At 44.2% G+C, this 21,328-nt stretch overlaps 1 protein-coding gene across 7 annotated transcripts in view; it reads left to right on the forward strand.

The window, feature by feature from the left end:
• khdrbs2 (KH domain containing, RNA binding, signal transduction associated 2) overlaps positions 1 to 21,328 on the forward strand; it is a 784,395-nt gene that overhangs the window by 106,538 nt on the left and 656,529 nt on the right. For all 7 annotated transcript variants that reach the window (XR_007933519.1, XR_007933520.1, XM_051919152.1 and 4 more), the window contains exon 2: positions 19,215 to 19,342. Coding sequence is in view for 5 of the 7 variants with exons in the window: in XM_051919152.1 (XP_051775112.1) it covers positions 19,215 to 19,342 (128 nt within the window). In the remaining 2 variants the exon portion in view is untranslated. The remainder of the gene's footprint in view (positions 1 to 19,214; positions 19,343 to 21,328) is intronic.

Here is a 21,328-nt window from a genome sequence, read left to right on the forward strand (position 1 = left end):
TATAAATAAAATGTATTATTATTATTATTATTAATATTGAAATCCGTGTTTTTGTACACCACTCTGTACTTTCATTTGTATTGAATATGTGTGAATTGTGGAGTCGCGACGGCAAATTCAGAACACGTGGAGGGTGAGGAGCACATGCGCTCTCTCTTAGCCGAATACGCGCCTTACCTGCGCGTGTGTGTAAAGAATGAGCTATGAAACATAACCAGTGGTCGATGCGCATGCTGCCTGCCAGTTGATTAGTGAATAAGCGACTCTTTGGGGTTCTTAGATTTGTAAATCTCACTCTGAAGGAGTCACCAGCCATGAACCTCACCGCACGTCACCGACCTCAATGTATTTATTTTTTTGATATTCTTCCACTCTCTCTGTCCGTTTGATTTACTCGACAGCGCCGACTGTTTCCACGTTAATGATGTCAGTGCCTGGCAGCCTCCTTCAGTCCGGTGCTCCTTTAGCGTTGATGTCAAATTGCTCAGAACCTCTGAATCTTCTTCTTCTTCTTCTTCTTTTTTTTATTGCTTCAGTCTCCCGCTTCTAAGAAATGATGCACTGCATTTCCTCAGCAGGGAATCCATCGTGTGTTTACAACATAATGGCTGCAGCAAACAGTTCAGCTGCATCGCTTCTCATCTTTAAAATATTAAAATCCGTCGGAGTGAAGACCTTCAATTCTGACATTAAAAGTTGCAGTATTTACAAAACCAACGACTTGAGATCACATTTCACACGAAGCAGGCTGGTCGGCTCTCTTGAATTGTGCTGTGCTGATGAAGGCGGTTGGTGTGTGTTTGTGTGTGTCCTGTGGTGGGTTGGTACCCTGCCTGGGATTGGTTCCTGCCTTGTGCCCTGGGATTGGCTCCAGCAGACCCCCGTGACCCTGTGTTCAGATTCAGCGGGTTGGAAAATGGATGGATGGATGATGAAGGCGGTCAGTTGTTGGCTGCTAAATGATTTTGAATTTGATGTGAAGGCTTTGCCGGTTTGCTATGCATGGTGGGCTTCATCCGGCATCCCCCCCCCCTTCCTCTTCCAAGCGCACAGGAGCGGTTCAGTCGGCCGTTCAGCTGAATGCGTTTTCATAAATTCCAGTATGCGCTTTTGAGAAACACCAAACACCATGTTGTACCTGCCACCGGCACAAAATCTCTCTCCTTGAAATTTTTATCAGTTCTTCTTCTTCGCTTCGGGATAAACATTACGGGCACGACCAGCGAGCAAGACGGGCACTGCATTTTGAAATGATTGTGAAATTAGCTTATTTCAGACTGCTGTGTCCAATCACTCCAGTCACACCTCGTCACAGCAAGTGCCTCAGTCATGGAGAGCACAGCATGAAGGGGACAAAGGGACCGCGAGACGGGACTGTGTGCAACCCGCAGGGCTTTGCATTGCCTCAAATCCATTACCAGTTTATTAAGAAAAAACGCGCCATGCCTGCTTCTCTGCGAACGGGGACAAGCTGGCAGACATGGCAGGACATATGTCACCTGGGTGCCAGCTTGAGATCAGACATCAGTGGTGGAGAAAAGCCTCCCTGATAACAACAGAGCTAGGGGTGTTAAGAACCCACCATGTGCTGACGAGCAGCAGAGCCATGGTGGTGGGCATCATGGATGGCAGCTCGCTAGTTATGGGGTGGTCTTCATCGTTTTTATAAAGAACATTTCATAGTTTTTAATGTCAGGTTAATGAGCTCAGATACCGTGCACTCAGATAGATAGATAGATAGATGTGAAAGGCACTATATGATTGATAGATAGATAGATAGATATGAAAGGCATTTGTGAGCACGGGTCCGAACAGCATCAGACAAACACCACTTCTTTATAAAACACACATTTATTCTCAGAATAAAGTCCGTCCAGCACACAATACTCCCACCTCCAATCACCCTCAACACGGGCCTTTCTCTCAATGTCCGTGGGCCCCCTTTATTTTCACCCGGATGTGCTCCAGGTGCTTGATGACATTCTTCCGGCAGCAGTGGAGGAAGTGCTGCCCTTCCACCCGGAAGCACTCTGGGTGTCCCTGGAAGGTCCTTCCTTCACCTTCCCAGGTGTGGCGGAAGTGTCGATCTCTCAGGCTCCACGTCGCTCGGGGCACCCCCTGGTGCTGGCTGCAGGCCCCAGTGGGGTTTGAGCCTCCTTGCTCCATCCCCATGGTCCCCTCTTCATCCAGGGTGGTTGCCCCCTCATGGCCCAGGGGATGTATAGACCACCTCCTGGTCCTTCCAGGCGTCCTGACTGGGTCTGACCCCCAGCCTCCTGTGACACATTATATAATAGATAGATAGATAGATAGATATCCATTAATTATATAGTGCCTTTCATATCTATCTGTATATTTATCTATCTGTTATATAGTGCTCTTCATCTATCTATCCTTTGATTATATAGTGCCTTTCATATCTGTCTGTCATAAAGTCTCAACTGCTCCGAGGTCTGTAACATTGGATGGCCACTCACAGGTTGTTGAACGTCAAGCGCCAGCTACTGTCTTATTGAACTCAAAGGCAGCCAGCAGTGACTGAGCACCTGAACCCGTTGTACTCAGAAGCGTTTATGCAGTCGGCGTCGCTTTATGTCTTTCATCTGAAAGCTCAACAGTTCCTGCCTAAAATCAATCGATGATTATATTTTTACTCTGTCTTCATAGAAGAAGCACTTAAAGATGCTTTCTAATCTCAGGGTCTCATAATTATGTAGAAGAACATCGAGAAGTGGTGTAAATCGTGTGAGTCGACGTGTGGTGCTGCACTTTGGAGCGCAGGCTGCCGCTGATAGCCTAATAAGCTGAAACATCCATCTCAGTAACTTGAAGAAGGAAAGCAAGAGCAACAACTGCAGGAGACATACAAGTGTTTTTCTTTTTTGTTCCTTGGCTCATCACCACAACGTTCACAGCTGGACGGTGTAATGTGCCATGTCGTCTGAGTAACTGCGGCCTCTTTTGAACTTGGCACCTGAATGGTGAAATGGCATGAGGGCGACATACAGTTCAGCACCTTCCAGGAAAGGCCAAGACGCTCAACGCGTGAGGAACGGATTACGTAAAACTGTAGGAAAAGCATAAAAAAAATAAAATGAGAGAATCCGAAGACCACAAGTTGGAATGTGTGTGTGCATGTGTGACATAGCCCTCAGGTGCATGTGAGGACTCCATTAAGCATTTTGAAAGATGGAACATTTTAGAAGACAGAAATAACGGCATTTAGTTTAGTAAATCATTTTGTAACAGTGAGTGAGTCAAAAATAAAAGTGAGGATCGAATTTAACGACTTGTATTAGTGGAGTACGTACTGTGTGTGTGTGTTATTAGCATATTGTAGTTAAAATCTATCTATCTATCTATCTATCATCTCCCGGTCCTTCCAGGCGGCCTGACTGGGTCTGACCCCCAGCCTCCTGGGACACATTATATAATTGATAGATAGATAGATATCCATTAATTATATAGTGCCTTTCATATCTATCTATCTGTATATTTATCTGTTATATAGTGCTCTTCATCTATCTATCCATTGATTATATAGTTCCTTTCATATCTGTCTGTCATAAAGTCTCAACTGCTCCGAGGTCTGTAACATTGGATGGCCACTCACAGGATGTCGAACGTCAAGCGATATCTATCATATAGTGCCTTTCATTATCTATCTATCTATCTATCTATCTATCTATCTATCTATCTATCTATCTATCTATCTATCTATCTATCTATCTATCATTAGCTATGGCATCATGCCTACTACACTAAAAGTTGTAGTGTGTGTGTATATATATATATATATATATATATATATATATATATATATATATATATATATATATATATATATATATTAGCTGACACCTGCTGCTTCGCCAGCTTTGCAATAATTTCACTAAACGTTGTCACACTAAGTTTACAAAATAAACTATATAACAAAAAAGAAAACAATGCTTTTTCCTGATGTTTTATTTCAAATTTATCAATTTCATACTAAGAACTCGCCCCTTCTTGGATTACTCCACAACAAACTGCAGTCTCATCATTCATTTTAAATAGATAGCAAAAATCTGCTCATCAAACACATCTTTCTTTATTAGCATCTGCTTTTATATCTCATATAAACCTTTTCATGAGACAGCTCTCATAATAACTGAACAGATATGCTATTTGTTATATCTTTATCTTTTTAAGTTGAATTTCTTTAAAGTACTTATTTTTTGTTAAAGTATTAAATAAATATTTATGTAGAATATTTTTAATATTTGAAAATATATCAGGTCTTTGTTCTTCTAGTGATATGCGCTGGTAATTTCCATATGAGCCCTTTTATATTTTTTATTATGAAGATGAATCTTTATTTATTGAATTTTTCATATCTCAAATTTCATCAATAATTGTTCATTAAAGTTGCTTTTTATATTTTCTCCAATTTACTTAATTACTTTATTATGTATGATGATCAAATTTGTAAAAAACATACTTTTCCCTTTTCACCCCTTTTCAGAATTTGGAATAATCCTTTCTTAGTGGTTGCCTACGTCATACAAGGAACGTATCCTCCAAATTTCATGTTTCTAGGACCAATGGTTGAGGCTGGGCGTTGATTTGTTGTCCACTCAGTCACCTTACATTTTTATATATATATATATATATATATATATATATATATATATATATATATATATATATATATATACATATCTTGTGGACGCCAGGGGGTGTAGAGCCCCCCAAACCCGGACACAACAAACACTGAGCCCAAGTCCAGCACACAACACACTTTTATTCAACTGTGGGAAACGCTTTTGACTTGTTCCCACAGTGGGACAGTACAGTATAGCACCAATACACTGCCCTTCTCTCTCTGTCTCTCCTTTCTCTTCTTCGCCTCCACTCCTCCTCACAAGCTTCGTCCTCCTCTTCCCCCCCCCCCCCCCGACTATGGCTTGCCAAGTAGTGCCAGCTGACCCCTTTAATAGAGCACCCAGAAGTGTTCCAGGTGTTCCACAATCTCCTTCCACCTGCACATCCAGATGTGCCCTGCAGAGGAGGACTCAGCCATTCGCCATACGCTCCCTGGTTGAGCTTCACTGCTCCGTGGCACTGAAGCAAGCCAGAGGGGGCTGCCGTCTGTCGTCCCGGGGGAGGTATTACTCCATCCAAGCTCCTTCCCCTGGTCCTTCCGTTATGGAGGCATCCTGACCGGGTAAGAATCCCGGATGTCTGTTACAATATCTACTCTATGTATATAAAAGCCTAAAAATGCAACGATTTTATGTGACGTTTTTATGTCACGGGCTTATTTTAAAACCTACATATTATATGTTTATATCATTCTTTTCAGAATTTATCGAACTTTAATGTGATGTTGTTAGATTTTCAAATGCTTATTCCGTTTTTAAATTATAATCTAAAAAATATCAAAAACTCACATATCGTGAGATGGGACTTTGTGCCAAGAGATTTAACCAGGCCCAGCGCTGGAAATAAAAGACAAAGAGTAGATGACAAAGACAGCTGCTGTACAGGCTTTTAAATGTTCGAAGCGCCACACGAGATGGAGATCACATGACACGGCAGCAGTAGCAGCTGATCGAGCAAAGAGGAGGTGACAAAAAAAAGCAAACTGTTTGTTTGCCATTGTGTCACCATTTAACAGGGGGTTTTGGAGGAGCGAACGCCTCTCCTTGGGGTGTGTTCAGCCCCCCTGTTCACAACGCGAGCAGCAGAGACGCGAAGTGCAGGCTGGGGGGGGGGGGGGTTATTGGCAAGTGAAGCAAACAGGGGGTAAGCCCTCTAGTATACAGTGGGTACGGAAAGTATTCAGACCCCCTTCAATTTTTCACTCTTTGTCATATTGCAGCCATTTGCTAAAATCATTTAAATTAATTTTTTCCCTCATTAATGTATACACAGCACCCCATATTGACAGACAAAAAAAAGAATTTTTGAAATTGTTGTAGATTTATTAAAAAAGAAAAACTGAAATATCACATGGTCCTAAGTATTCAGACCCTTTGCTCAGTATTTAGTAGAAGCACCCTTTTGAGCTTCTTGGGAAAGATGCAACAAGTTTTTCACACCTGGATTTGGGGATCCTGTGCCATTCCTCCTTGCAGATCCTCTCCAGTTCTGTCAGGTTGGATGGTAAACGTTGGTGGACAGCCATTTTTAGGTCTCTCCAGAGATGCTCAATTGGGTTTAAGTCAGGGCTCTGGCTGGGCCATTCAAGAACAGTCACAGAGTTGTTGTGAAGCCACTCCTTCGTTATTTTAGCTGTGTGCTTAGGGTCATTGTCTTGTTGGAAGGTAAACCTTCGACCCAGTCTGAGGTCCTTAGCACTCTGGAGAAGGTTTTTGTCCAGGATATTCCTGTACTTGGCCGCATTCATCTTTCCCTCGATTGCAACCAGTCGTCCTGTCCCTGCAGCTGAAAAACACCCCCACAGCATGATGCTGCCACTGCCATGCTTCACTGTGGGGACTGTATTGGACAAGTGATGAGCAGTGCCTGGTTGTCTCCACACATACCGCTTAGAATTAAGGCCAAAAAGTTCTATCTTGGTCTCTTCAGACCAGAGAATCTTATTTCTCACCATCTCAGAGTCCTTCAGGTGTCTTTTAGCAAACTCCATGCGGGCTGTCATGTGTCTTGCACTGAGGAGAGGCTTCCGACAGGCCACTCTGCCATAAAGCCCTGACTGGTGGAGGGCTGCAGTGATGGTTGACTTTCTACAACTTTCTCCCATCTCCTGACTGCATCTCTAGAGCTCAGATCTTTGGGTTCTGCTTTACCTCTCTCACCAAGGCTCTTCTCCCCCGGTAGCTCAGCTTGGCCGGACGGCCAGCTCTAGGAAGGGTTCTGGTCGTCCAAAACGTCTTCCATTTAAGGATTATGGAGGCCACTGTGCTCTTGGGAACCTTAAGTGCAGCAGAAATTTTTTTGTAACCTTGGCCAGATCTGTGCCTTGCCACAATTCTGTCTCTGAGCTCTTCAGGCAGTTCCTTTGACCTCATGATTCTCATTTGCTCTGACATGCATTGTGAGCTGTAAGGTCTTATATAGACAGGCGTGTGGCTTTTCTAATCAAGTCCAATCAGTATCATCAAACACAGCTGGACTCAAATGAAAGTGATCTCAAGGATGATCAGAAGAAATGGAAAGCACCGGAGTTAAATATATGAGTGTCACAACAAAGGGTCTGAATACTTAGGACCATGTGATATTTCAGTTTTTCTTTTTTAATAAATCTGCAACAATTTCAAAAATTCTTTTTTTTGTCTGTCAATATGGGGTGCTGTGTGTACATTAATGAGGGGAAAAATTAATTTAAATGATTTTAGCAAATGGCTGCAATATAACAAAGAGTGAAAAATTGAAGGGGGTCTGAATACTTTCCGTACCCGCTGTATATAGAAAATGTTAAGGCTTGCGTCTGTCTGCCTCACGATTACTCGCAAACCACCGAGGCTAGAACTTTGATCTTGGTCTTCATCGAATGTCCATGACTTGATTTACAGTGGGGCAAAAAAGTATTTAGTCAGCCACCAATTGTGCAAGTTCTCCCACTTAAAAAGATGAGAGAGGCCTGTAATTTTCATCATAGGTAGACCTCAACTATGAGAGACAAAATGAGAAAAAAAATCCAGAAAATCACATTGTTTGATTTTTGAAGAATTTATTTGCAAATTATGGTGGAAAAAAGTATTTGGTCAATAACAAAACTTCATCTCAATACTTTGTTATATACCCTTTGTTGGCAATGACAGAGGTCAAACGTTTTCTGTACGTCTTCACAAGGTTTCCACACACTGTTGCTGGTATTTTGGCCCATTCCTCCATGCAGATCTCCTCTAGAGCAGTGATGTTTTGGGGCTGTCGCTGGGCAACGCGGACTTTCAACTCCCTCCAAAGATTTTCTATGGGGTTGAGATCTGGAGACTGGCCAGGCCACTCCAGGACCTTGAAATGCTTCTTACGAAGTCTACTCCTTCGTTACCCGGGCGGTGTGTTTGGGATCATTGTCATGCTGAAAGACCCAGCCACGTTTCATCTTCAATGCCCTTGCTGCTGCGGTGGGTTGGCACCCTGCCCAGGATTGGTTCCTGCCTTGTGCCCTGTGTTGGCTGGGATTGGCTCCAGCAGACCCCCGTGACCCTGTGTTCTGATTCAGCGAGATGGACAATGGATGGATGGATGCCCTTGCTGATGGAAGGAGGTTTTCACTCAAAATCTGATGATACATGGCCCCATTCATTCTTTCCTTTACACGGATCAGTCGTCCTGGTCCCTTTGCAGAAAAACAGCCCCAAAGCGTGATGTGTCCACCCCCATGCTTTACAGTAGGTATGGTGTTCTTTGGATGCAACTCAGCATTCTTTTTCCTCCAAACACAACGAGTAGAGTTTTTTCATCTGTCCTTATGACATTCTCCCAGTCCTCTTCTGGATCATCCAAATTCTCTCTAGCAAACTTCAGATGGGCCTGCACATGTACTGGCTTAAGCAGGGGGACACGTCTGGCACTGCAGGATTTGAGTCCCTGGCGGCGTAGTGTGTTACTGATGGTAGCCTTTGTTACTTTGGTCCCAGCTCTCTGCAGGTCATTCACTAGGTCCCCCCATGTGGTTCTGGGATTTTTGCTCAACGTTCTTGTGATCATTTTGACCCCACGGGGTGAGATCTTGCGTGGAGCCCCAGATCGAGGGAGATTATCAGTGGTCTTGTATGTCTTCCATTTTCTAATAATTGCACCCACAGTTGATTTCTTCACACCGAGCTGCTTACCTATTGCAGATTCAGTCTTCCCAGCCTGGTGCAGGTCTACAGTTTTGTTTCTGGTGTCCTTTGACAGCTCTTTGGTCTTGGCCATAGTGGAGTTTGGAGTGTGACTGTTTGACGTTGTGGACAGGCGTCTTTTATATTGATAACGAGTTCAAACAGGTACCATTAATACAGGTAACAAGTGGAGGACAGAGGAGCCTCTTACAGAAGAAGTTACAGGTCTGTGAGAGCCAGAAATCTTGCTTGTTTGTAGGTGACCAAATACTTATTTTCCACTATAATTTGCAAGTAAATTCTTTAAAAAACAGACCATGTGATTTTCTGGATTTTTTTTCCTCATTTTGTCTCTCATAGTTGAGGTATACCTATGATGAAAATTACAGGCCTCTCTCAACTTTTTAAGTGGGAGAACTTGCACAATTGGTGGCTGACTAAATACGTTTTTGCCCCACTGTAAGCTGGCGAAGCAAAAAAAAACAACAATGTGGTTACCGGCACACTGCTAGTGCTGTCTGTATTTATTGGAAGTGTGCGTTTTAGACTCCGTGCGTACAGCCAGGCAGCTGAATCAGGTTGGGTGGAAGCTTTTATAAGGGGGGGTAGTATGATGGATGATTGGGTAGAGTGGTGGCTCTGAGGCTAGGGATCTACACTGGCAATCGGAAGGTCGCCAATTCGAATCCCGTAAATGCCAATAGGGACTCTGCTCTGTTGGGCCCTTGAGCAAGGAAGGCCCTTAACCTGCAATTGCTGAGCATTTTGAGTAGTGAGAAAAGCGCAATATAAATGCAAAGAATTATTATTATTATTATTACTAGCGACTGGGATCCCAATCGAATCGGGCTACAAATTCTACGTTTGTGAAATCAATACCTTCTCGGCAAAGAATTATTTGTTTTTTTAAGTGCCCATAAATGATTTTGTTCTAATGTATAGATTTGAGCAAATTTTGGTGTTTCACCCTCTCCGGGGTGCAAGGGTCCAGATTGATGGTATATTTGGCCATGTATTCTGTAACAATATGGAGCATGGCCTGGACGCAGGGATATTTGTGCGCCCAATGGATGTACAGGCTAATTAATGCACTGTTGTACTTTCTGATATTTTCCAAGGAGTGCTTGGAGTTTGGGTCTAAATATGTAAACAGGTTCTTAAACCTGTCAGGGTACCTGTAAGGATTAATTCGAACTCGACCTTTATGGCAGCAATTGTATTCTCCACGGGCAGCATGGTGGCGCAGTGGGTAGCGCTACTGCCTCGGAGTTGGGAGACCTGGGGACCTGGGTTCACTTCCCGGGTCCTCCCTGTGTGGAGTTTGCATGTTCTCCCCGTGTCTGCGTGGGTTTCCTCCCACAGTCCAAAGACATGCAGGTTAGGTGGACTGGCGATTCTAAATTGGCCCTGGTGTGTGCTTGGTGTGTGGGTGTGTTTGTGTGTGTCCTGCGGTGGGTTGGCACCCTGCCCGGGGTTGGATCCTGCCTTGTGCCCTGTGTTGGCTGGGATTGGCTCCAGCAGACCCCCGTGACCCTGTGTTCGGATTCAGCAGGTTGGAAAATGGATGGATGGATGTATTCTCCATCTTGCTTGTTCTCACAGGTGAAGTTGAATGGGTTGCAATGTTTGCCCAGGTTGCTCCGGAACTTCGCCCTCAATAATATCTGTGTGATTGCACATGGCTTTGCCGTGCCGCTGAACATTTTCACGCCGCAAGGCATTGGCTGCTCGATGTCTTTCAACCCATGCTGCATTTGCGGCTGCTCGAGTTTCTTCAGTCACTTGTGCACGGCTGGCACGATTTTCTTTCAGCGTTAGTAGCATTCTGTAGCGCACGTTCTTCATCTGTCCTTTGTGTCCGATTTGCACAATTTCTTTCAGCGTTAGTAGCATTTGTAGGCGCACGCTGCTCATGCGTTTGTTGCGTACGTCTGGTCACATTAGCAAGTCTACGTTCCTCGTCAGTCATGTGACTTTGTTTCCTATGCATCCTTTCCGCGGCCACTGCTGTTGTAGCTGCGTTGCGATCGTCACTCATTTTAGATCTGAGATCGGCTGAAATTCAAACAGTGAACGTTGTTAATACCCAGCCGTCATTACTCATGCTTCTAACTTGTATTGAGTCGAGGTATTGACGCGAACACCATACATACATCCATCCATCCATTTTCCAACCCGCTAAATCCGAACACAGGGTCACGGGGGTCTGCCAGAGCCAATCCCAGCCAACACAGGGCACAAGGCAGGGAACCAATCCTGGGCAGGGTGCCAACCCACCGCAGGACACACACAAACTCACTCACACACCAAGCACACACTAGGGCCAATTTCGAATCGCCAATCCACCTAACCTGCATGTCTTTGGACTGTGGGAGGAAACCCACGCAGACACGGGGAGAACATGCAAACTCCACGCATGGAGGACCCGGGAAGCGAACCCTGGTCCCCAGATCTCCCAACTGCGAGGCAGCAGCGCTACCCACTGCGCCACCGTGCCGCCCACCATACATACAGATACTATCAAATTATATATAAGGATGGTTAAAAGGAGGAAATTCTTACATTGTCAGAGTAAACAGAGTAATCACACCGCTGCCACCAGTTAAAATTAAAAAAAAAAAAGAAACAAACGATCAGTGTTCCTGAGCGATAGAGAAAACCTCTTTAAAGCAAGCAAACAATTACATACATAATGCATATGTGAGAGCACGCAGGGTTACTAGCCTCTGCGCTCACCGTGCTAATGGAAATTGCCACAAGTGATTTCATTTTCTTCTTTTTATTAAACCACACAAAACAAAAAATAAAATCCCATTTGCAGTAATAAAATGAAAACTGGCCCCCGAGGTGTTGGCCCACATGTTGATTGTGAATATTTGCATGATTGATTGATGGATGCCTGTTTGGCGACAACAATTCCTTCTAAACAGGTTGGTCCATAAAAGGTGGTCTTGTTTCCCTGGATCTGCCATTTCAGGTCACGCCGCTAATGCGTCTCTCATAGTGGCGCCCCACCCTTACTCATTATTCATTCAGGAATCGTCGGGGTCCTTTCATCGGATTGGCTGTCTCAGCTGTGGAATGGCCAATAGGGGGAGGCAGCTTGATGGCCGAGGTCTCCAAATCCTCTTATGTGATATCACCTCCTGTTGAATTCTGCTCTGTACTTGTAATATTTTTATTTCACTACTAGTTGATTACCCAGTGGCTCCGCTCACTGAGTGCAAGGGGAAAAAAATAAAATGTAGTCTATAAATTATTAAACAGTAAAACATTAACATTTAAGAAGTAAAGATATTTTGAGCACAACTGGAGTGGTTTGGGGGTAAACTACATTTTAAAGGCGCTATATAACACAACAGGTAAGTAGTACTAACAGCAGGTAAAATGTATTTGGATTATCTCTCGGTAGTAGATCCCTTGTGAAAGGCACTACACGACCGCTGTGGTATAGAAATTACATTTTCTATGTGTTCGTCCAAATTTCTGCCTGATAACCTTGCACTACGTTCCTGTGATTTACTACTTAAAATAATTCATCACAAAAGGAACCTTGAATGTTGCGGGGTTTTACTGACCCAAACTCACCTTAAGGGACAGTAAGTAATTGTGCAGGGTAATTTACAAACAGAGTCCTGCTTCGATGGCGCCGATTACACCCATTCGCAAAGATTTCCACTCTCCCAGGAGCCAACGGGGGACTTGAAGTGTCACAAACAGTGCGAGAAGAGAGGACGCTGCCCGAAACTGGGAAGCTCTCAACCCCACGGAGCAGCCCGACATTCCGCGCCTCCCAGCGTCCACTTTGTTCTCACGCACATTGTTTACAGCTCGCCGCAGTTAAAAAGTAGAAAGATGCAAAGCTGTGTTCCTCATCTCTTCTACTATCGAGTACTGCCAACTAAAGAAATAAGTTACAATGTGGCAGTTTCCGCGACAGTCACGTGGACGAATAAATAAAACTTGTCTGTCAGAACGCGCCTGGCAGTGGACGGCTCAGCGCTGTAGTCCAGACAGGAGGGCTGGGAGAGGACGACACAGGGCGCACTTATATGGGATAGATTGGCGTGTTTGTGTTTACTTCTTTTCAATATCAGTAAAATAACTCTCACACAAATAACAACAATTCGTAAAGACAATATAAAAATGGCGTCCACAAACGAAGTGATTAGTTCCTGTGTTATAATATGTTCTGTGGTCATACGTAATTTCCATATCGCGTGGTCATACGTACTTTCTGTTTCATACGTAATTTCCATATCGTGTCGTCATGCGTAATTTCTGTTTCATACGTAATTTCCATATCGCGTCGTCATACGTAATTTCTGTTTCATACGTAATTTCCATGTCGCGTCGTCATACGTAATTTCTGTTTCATACGTAATTTCCATATCGCGTGGTCATACGTAATTTGTGTTTCATACGTAATTTCCATGTCGCGTTGTCATACGTAATTTCTGTTTCATACGTAATTTCCATGTCGCGTGGTCATACGTAATTTGTGTTTCATACGTAATTTCCATGTCGCGTGGTCATACGTAATTTCTGTTTCATACGTAATTTCCATGTCGCGTGGTCATACGTAATTTCTGTTTCATACGTAATTTCCATGTCGCGTGGTCATACGTAATTTCTGTTTCATACGTAATTTCCATGTCGCGTGGTCATACGTAATTTCTGTTTCATACGTAATTTCCATGTCGCGTGGTCATACGTAATTTCTGTTTCATACGTAATTTCCATGTCGCGTGGTCATACGTAATTTCTGTTTCATACGTAATTTCCATGTCGCGTCGTCATACGTAATTTCCATATCGCGTGGTCATACGTAATTTCTGTTTCATACGTAATTTCCATGTCGCGTCGTCATACGTAATTTCTGTTTCATACGTAATTTCCATGTCGCGTGGTAATACGTAATTTCTGTTTCATACGTAATTTCCATGTCGCGTCGTCATATGTAATTTCTGTTTCATACGTAATTTCCATATCGCGTGGTCATACGTAATTTCTGTTTCATACGTAATTTCCATGTCGCGTGGTCAAACGTAATTTCTGTTTCATACGTAATTTCCATGTCGCGTGGTCATACGTAATTTCTGTTTCATACGTAATTTCCATGTCGCGTGGTCAAACGTAATTTCTGTTTCATACGTAATTTCCATGTCGCGTCGTCATACGTAATTTCTGTTTCATATGTAATTTCCATGTCGCGTCGTCATACGTAATTTCTGTTTCATACGTAATTTCCATGTCGCGTGGTCATACGTAATTTCTGTTTCATACGTAATTTCCATGTTGCGTGGTTATACGTAATTTCTGTTTCATACGTAATTTTCATATCGCGTGGTCATACGTAATTTCTGTTTCATATGTAATTTCCATATCGCATGGTCATACGTAATTTCCGTTTCAAACACGAGAAGAATTTTATATATATAGATTATATTGTATTGAGGATGACTTGTGTTCTCTTCTGTGTATTGTATTGACCATCTTTGTTTTTGACACCCACTGCACGCCCAACCTACCTGAGAAGTCTCTCTTGTTCTGTGAATTTCTGCCTAACTGATAATGGCTTTGACAGATTCTTGTAACTAAGGACATTTAACTCGCTTGTATTTTGCTCTGAGCTCTTCACTTGTGATGATCAATTTTGTAACGTTGTCCTTGCCCCCTGACTGATGCTTATGTTGGCCGCTTTTGTAAGTTGGAAAGGGGTCTCTCTTTCCCAAGGAGTTTTTCCTTGTCGTCTTAAAGAGTCAAAGCTGGGGAGGGACTGTCAAAAGTCCGGGCCTGTTAAAGCAAAATTGCAGCACCCCTTGTTTGATTTTGGGCTACACAAAAATAAATTGTATTGTATTTTCCTTATTATTTAAATGCTTACAACAGCCCTCAGCTTTGTTTTTTATTTTTCAATTGTCTGTCATATACTCAAAGTAACTGGTTACCCATTAAAACCCTGTTTGTTGTAGTTTGTGAAATTGTCTTCATGCTGTGTTCTGCCATCTTGTTTCTAGCAGAGCAGCTGAACTCATTGGCCCTGCAGTGTCCTCTATACCAGGGAGGGTCCCCCAACTGCAATTCTGGAGGGCCGCAGTGGCTGCAGGTTCTCATTCTAACCCTTTTCTGAATGAGTGACCTGTTTTTGCTGCTACTTAACTTCTTTCGAACTAATTTTAATTGATTTGCTCTTGAAAACTCAGACCCCTTAATTGTTTCTTTTTCCTTAATTAGCAACCAAACAATAATGAGATGGGGGCAGCACGGTGGCGCACTGGTAGTGCTGCTGCCTCACAGTTAGGAGACCTGGGTTCGCTTCCCGGGTCCTCCCTACGTGGAGTTTGCATGTTCTCCCCGTGTCTGTGTGGGTTTCCTCCTACAGTCCAAAGACATGCAGGTTAGGATCCTAAATTGTCCCTAGTGTGGGTGTGTTTGTATGTGTACCCTGCAGTGGGCTGGCACCCTGCCTGGGGTTTGTTCCTACTTTGTGCCCTGGGATTGGCTCCAGCAGACCCCGTGACCATGTTTTAGGATATAGCAGGTTGGATAATAGATAGATAAAACTTGATCTTCTTCCTTGCCATTCTTCCATAAACACCCTTTTTTTTTCAAGGCACTCGTACAATATGTGAGGTCTGATGGCTGATGCTTGGACACTTCGATGCCCACCACTGACTGGGGCGTGTATTCCTGGGCAAGTCACTTCACACACCGGCGGTCACACATATGGAGAGAGTTGGAGTGTGACATTTGAGTCTTTTTTGCTGAAGCATCACTTGAGTAAATACACGTAATGTCAATGGAGAAGCCGTTGCTCCTGATTTCACAGTCTGTGGCGCCAGAGAGGAGCAGCTCCTCCAGTAATCACACAGTCCCTGAGAGCCTTTACATTGCACTTTAAAGTAACCCAGAATTAAAATGTTCTATGACTTAATTTTTGCTGCAGATACTGTAATATAATCATAACCACGGTGGTGCAGTGGGTAGCGCTGCTGCCTCGCAGTAAGGAGACCTGGGTTCGCTTACCGGGTCCTCCCTGCGTGGAGTTTGCATGTTCTCCCCGTGTCTGTGTGGGTTTCCTCCCGCAGTCCAAAGACATGCAGGTTAGGTGGATTGGTGATTCTAAATTGGCCCTAGTGTGTGCTTGGTGTGTGTGTGTGTGTGTGTGTGTGTGTCCTGCGGTCGGTTGGCACCCTGCCCAGGATTGGTTCCTGCCTTGTGCCCTGTGTTGGCTGGGATTGGCTCCAGCAGACCCCCGTGACCCTGTGTTCGGATTCGGCGGGTTGGAAAATGGATGGATGGACAATAATGAGATACAAACTGAGCCAAAACAACTGGTGTCCATCATACAATATCTGAAAATAAAGAAAGATGAAGGTCTCAGGAATGTCGATCTGCTCAGGTCCACAAAACATTTTACCGGTGCTCTTAGAAAAGAGAAAATCAACAATTTCAGAAATGTCTGCTAATGCACCACGAGAGCAGGAACAAGCCACAACATTAAAGAACGAGTTTAATTAACGACAAGAATCGGCGCCTCATTAAGCAGCTGGTTGGAGTGAAATTGGTTGGAGTTTGAGGCCCTGACTTAGTTGGTCTTCTGTCAGCTCCCTCACTTCACATTTCATTTCTGTTTGGGTGCCATTTAAGGAAAGAAATGAAGCAAATCAGAGGAACGATGAAGACATTCAGGGGAACGAATCTTAAAAATGCAATTCAATTAAAATGAATTCACAAGAAGTGAATTAGCGGCACAAACACGGCACTCAATAAAAAAAGGGTTAGAATGAAAACCTGCAGCCACGGTGGTCCTCCAGGACCGGACTTGGCGACCCTGCTCTATACCAGGGAGGGTCCCCCAACTCCAGTCCTGGAGGGCCGCAGTGGCTGAAGGTTTTCATTCTAACCCTTTTTTTTATTGAGTGCCATGTTTGTGCTGCTAATTCACTTCTTGTGAATTCATTTTAATTGACTTGTGCACTCAGACTCAGGGGCGGCACGGTGGCGCAGTGGGTAGCCCTGCTGCCTCGTAGTAAGGAGACCTGCGTTCGCTTCCTGGGTCCTCCCTGCGTGGAGTTTGCATGTTCTCCCCGTGTCTGCGTGGGTTTTCTCCCACAGTCCAAAGACATGCAGGATCCTGTGTGGGTGAGTGTGTGTGTGCCCTGTGGTGGGCTGGTGCCCTGCCCGGGGTTTGTTTCCTGCCTTGCGCCCTGTGTTGGCTGGGATTGGCTCCAGCAGACCCCGGTGACCATGTAGTTAGGATATAGCGGGTTGGACACATGACTGACTGACTAACTAACTGACTCAGACCCTCTTTTTCCTTAATTATCTACCAAACAATAATGAGATACAAAATGAGCCAATACAACTGGTGTCCATCATACAATATCTGAAAATAAAGAAAGATGAAGGTCTCAGGAATGTTGATCTGCTCAGGTCATCAAAACATCTTAGCAGAGCTTGTAGAAAAGAGAAAGTCAACAAATTCAGAAATGTCTGCTATTGCACAACGAGAGCAGCAACGGGTCACAGAATTAAAGAATGGGTTTAATTAATAAGACTCTGCGCCTAATGAAGCACCTGGTTGGAGTTTCAGGCCCTGACTTAGGTGGTCTTCTGATATTTCATTTCTGTTCGGGTGCCATTTAAGGAAAGAAATGAAGCGGTTCAGAAAAACGATGAAGAAATTAAAGAGAACAAATCTTAATTAGCAGCACAAACAGGTCACTAATTAAGAAAAGGGCGAGAATGAAAACCTGCAGCCACTGCGGCCCTCCAGGACCGGAGTTGGGGACCCCTGCTCTTTACCTTTGGCTGTATGTGTGTGCGGCGGCACGGTGGCGCAGTGGGTAGCGCTGCTGCCTCGCAGTTGGGAGATCTGGGGACCTGGGTTTGATTCCCGGGTCCTCCCTGCGTGGAGTTTGCATGTTCTCCCTGTGTCTGCGTGGGTTTCCTCCCACAGTCCAAAGACATGCAGGTTAGGTGGATTGGCGATTCTGAATTGGCCCTGGTGTGTGCTTGGTGTTTGTGTGTGTCCTGCGGTGGGTTGGCACCCTGCCTAGGATTGTTTCCTGCCTTGTGCCCTGTGTTGGCTGGGATTGGCTCCAGCAGACCCCCGTGACCCTGTGTTCGGATTCAGCGGATTGGAAAATGGATGGATGGATGGATGTATGTGTGTGCACGTGCAACCTGAACTGTTCATTTTATAGATGGCGCTTCAGGGTCTCCCCTTGATTTCAGTTTTTGGTTTTTCATTTGCATTCCCCTTCTTTAAAAATGTTTTCACTTAGTCATTATGGGATGTTGAGAGTAGCTGGATGAGCAAAGGTGGCAACACGGCAACACAACAAAGTGAAGTGGGGGTGGCTGAATACTTTCAGGATTCGCCGTAGCAACGGCAGTTCACCTAACCTGAATACCATTGGATTATGGGAAGAAAACTAGAGCACCTATGAGGACACGGGTTGAACATGCAAACTCCACACAGCCAGCATGCCCACTGCAGTCTCCCTACTCCGAGGTAGTGGCAGAACCACCGTGCCACTCAGTCTTCTGCTTTGCTTTATTAACTAACATATTTAAACATTGTGATGGGACAGGGCCATCAGCGAGTCCCAAACCCCAAACACGATCACACAATCACAGTCCTGGGTTCAAATAAAAGTGTGTTTATTATACACAATACCTCCAAAACTGACAAAAACACAAGAACAGGTTCTCCCTCTCCTTTCAACAATAAAGATAACAGTGGTCTGTCTTTCATTTCATAGGAACATCAGAGTACTGCGGTATTTTCCGAACAAAGATTTTTAGTGACGCAGTATTTAGTTGTATGAAATTAAATCAAATGTGAAAAACTGGCTGTGCACAAATGTGGGTCCCCTTGTCATTGTGCTGCTTTGAATGCCTGTCACTGCTCAATGCTGATTACTTGGTTGGATGAGCTCGTCAAGCACGGTGAGATTAAAATTATATTCTGATTACAGTGACCAATTCACATTCAATACAACTGTGACGTGTGACCCACCCGTGGCAACACGTGACTGCATGTCGGGTCTCGAGCCATAGTTTAAGCAACTCAGCCCTGGTCTGTTCCTCAGCATCTTGTGACCTTTTATAAGTTTATACGGCCATCATGTACAGGGTGCAGTGAAATTCTTACTTGATTGAGCTAATGTTTGTGGGGTCCTTAGTTCGAGGGGCTGCATGCTTTCTCCATGCTTGAGTTTCCTTCAACTGTCACAACAGCCCGGCATGAGCTCCATCAGTTCTTGCCACGACCCGCGCTCATTCACGTCACTCATTTACAGTCACACTTAATGGCAGAGCAGTGGCACCTCGTCATCTTGAGAACTTTGCAAAGCACCTCAATGTTATTTTGTTATTTTTCCGCCAAAGAAGTCATAACGCTTTTAACTTTGTTTTGTTTTGCAGAAATTGAAAAGTATGAGGGAGAAGAAGTGAAACATGAGGACGCGGAGAAGAAATACCTGGATGTCATCAGCAATAAGAATATCAAATTGTCGGAACGAGTCCTCATTCCCGTCCAGCAGTATCCAAAGGTACAGTTCGGTGCATTTGTGTGTCTTTTAATGCTGGGTTACGCTAACTCTGTTGGTGTCGCTGGTGGAATTGCGAGGCAGGATACGTCCTCCACCTTTAAATTATCACAACAGTGATAACATTGTGTCTATTATCATGGTATTTCCCTCTACTTACCCTTTACCTGTTTTATTCAAGGTTAAGTGTACTCGTCAAGTTTGTTATCGGGTTGGTCTACTGTTGCACTTTAAGATTATCACACACACACACATAGCTATATGCATATACACAGGCCCTAAACCACAACAGTGCCCTATAAATGACAAACACACAGCTGGTTAACCTCTAGCACCTTAAACCACACAGGTGACTTAGGAATAACACGGCCTGTCACTCTCTCAGCACTTCAAGAGACTTACTTATTATCAGCACAAACAACATACAAAGTTTTAAAGATATCTCAGACCTAAATATTACTTTTGGTCTACAAGAATACATTTAAACATACAAAGGTTCAACACTCTTGACTATCGGCCATTTATCAGCCCAGAATGCCTTACTTTATGTCCTGTTCCCTACTATTGGGTGGAGCTCACACCCTCAGCCTTAATAAACCTCGCAGCACAGAGCGTATGGCAAACCTCCGGCTGCACCAGGTGCTCAAAGAAATCTAACTTATTACTTCAATCAGTCTAGACATGAAGACAAAGCATAGAAAGTTAAAAACAGTGTGGTATTTATTACAGGAATAATAATAATACCACTGGAACAAAGAATAATAGAAAATAGGACTGATAGTAAAATGTGGATATACAGTACATCCAGAAAGTATTCCCAGCGCATCACTTTTTCCACATTTTGTTATGTTACAGCCTTATTCCAAAATGGATTAAATTAATTTTTTTCCTCAGAATTCTACACACAACACCCCATAATGACAACATGAAAAAAGTTTACTTGAGATTTTTGCAAATTTATTAAAAATAAAAAAATTGAGAAAGCACATGTACATAAGTATTCACAGCCTTTGCCATGAAGCTCCAAATTGAGCTCAGGTGTATCCTGCTTCCCCTGATCATCCTTGAGATGTTTCTGCAGCTTCATTGGAGTCCACCTGTGGTAAATTCAGTTGACTGGACATGATTTGGAAAGGCACACACCTGTCTATAGAAGGTCCCACAGTTGACAGTTCATGTCGGAGCACAAACCAAGCATGAAGTCAAAGGAATTGTCTGTAGACCTCCGAGACAGGATTGTCACGAGACACAAATCTGGGGAAGGTTACAGAAACATTTCTGCTGCTTTGAGGGTCCCAATGAGCACAGTGGCCTCCATCATCCGTAAGTGGAAGAAGTTTGAAACTTCCTAGAGCTGGCCGGCCATCTAAACTGAGCGATCGCTGGAGAAGGGCCTTAGTCAGGGTGGTGACCAAGAACCCGATGCGATGGTCACTCTGTCAGAGCTCCAGAGGTCCTCTGTGGTGAGAGGAGAACCTTCCAGAAGGACAACCATCTCTGCAGCAATCCACCAATCAGGCCTGTATGGTAGAGTGGCCAGACGGAAGCCACTCCTTAGAAAAAGGCACATGGCAGCCTGCCTGGAGTTTGCCAAAAGGCACCTGAAGGACTCTCAGACCATGAGAAAGAAAATTCTCTGATCTGATGAGACAATAATTGAACTCTTTGGTGTGAATGCCAGGCGTCACGTTTGGAGGAAACCAGGCACCGCTCATCACCAGGCCAATACCATCCCTACAGTGAAGCATGGTGGTGGCAGCATCATACTGTGGGGATGTTTTTCAGCGGCAGGGACTGGGAGACTAGTCAGGATAAAGGGAAAGATGACTGCAGCAATGTACAGAGACATCCTGGATGAAAACCTGCTCCAGAGCGCTCTTGACCTCAGACTGGGGCGACGGTTCATCTTTCAGCAGGACAACGACCCTAAGCACACAGCCAAGATATCAAAGGAGTGGCTTCAGGACAACTCTGTGAATGTCCTTGAGT

The sequence above is a fragment of the Erpetoichthys calabaricus genome, chromosome 15 (genome assembly GCF_900747795.2).
Source record: "Erpetoichthys calabaricus chromosome 15, fErpCal1.3, whole genome shotgun sequence".
In the NCBI taxonomy this organism is placed as follows: Eukaryota; Metazoa; Chordata; class Cladistia; order Polypteriformes; family Polypteridae; genus Erpetoichthys; species Erpetoichthys calabaricus.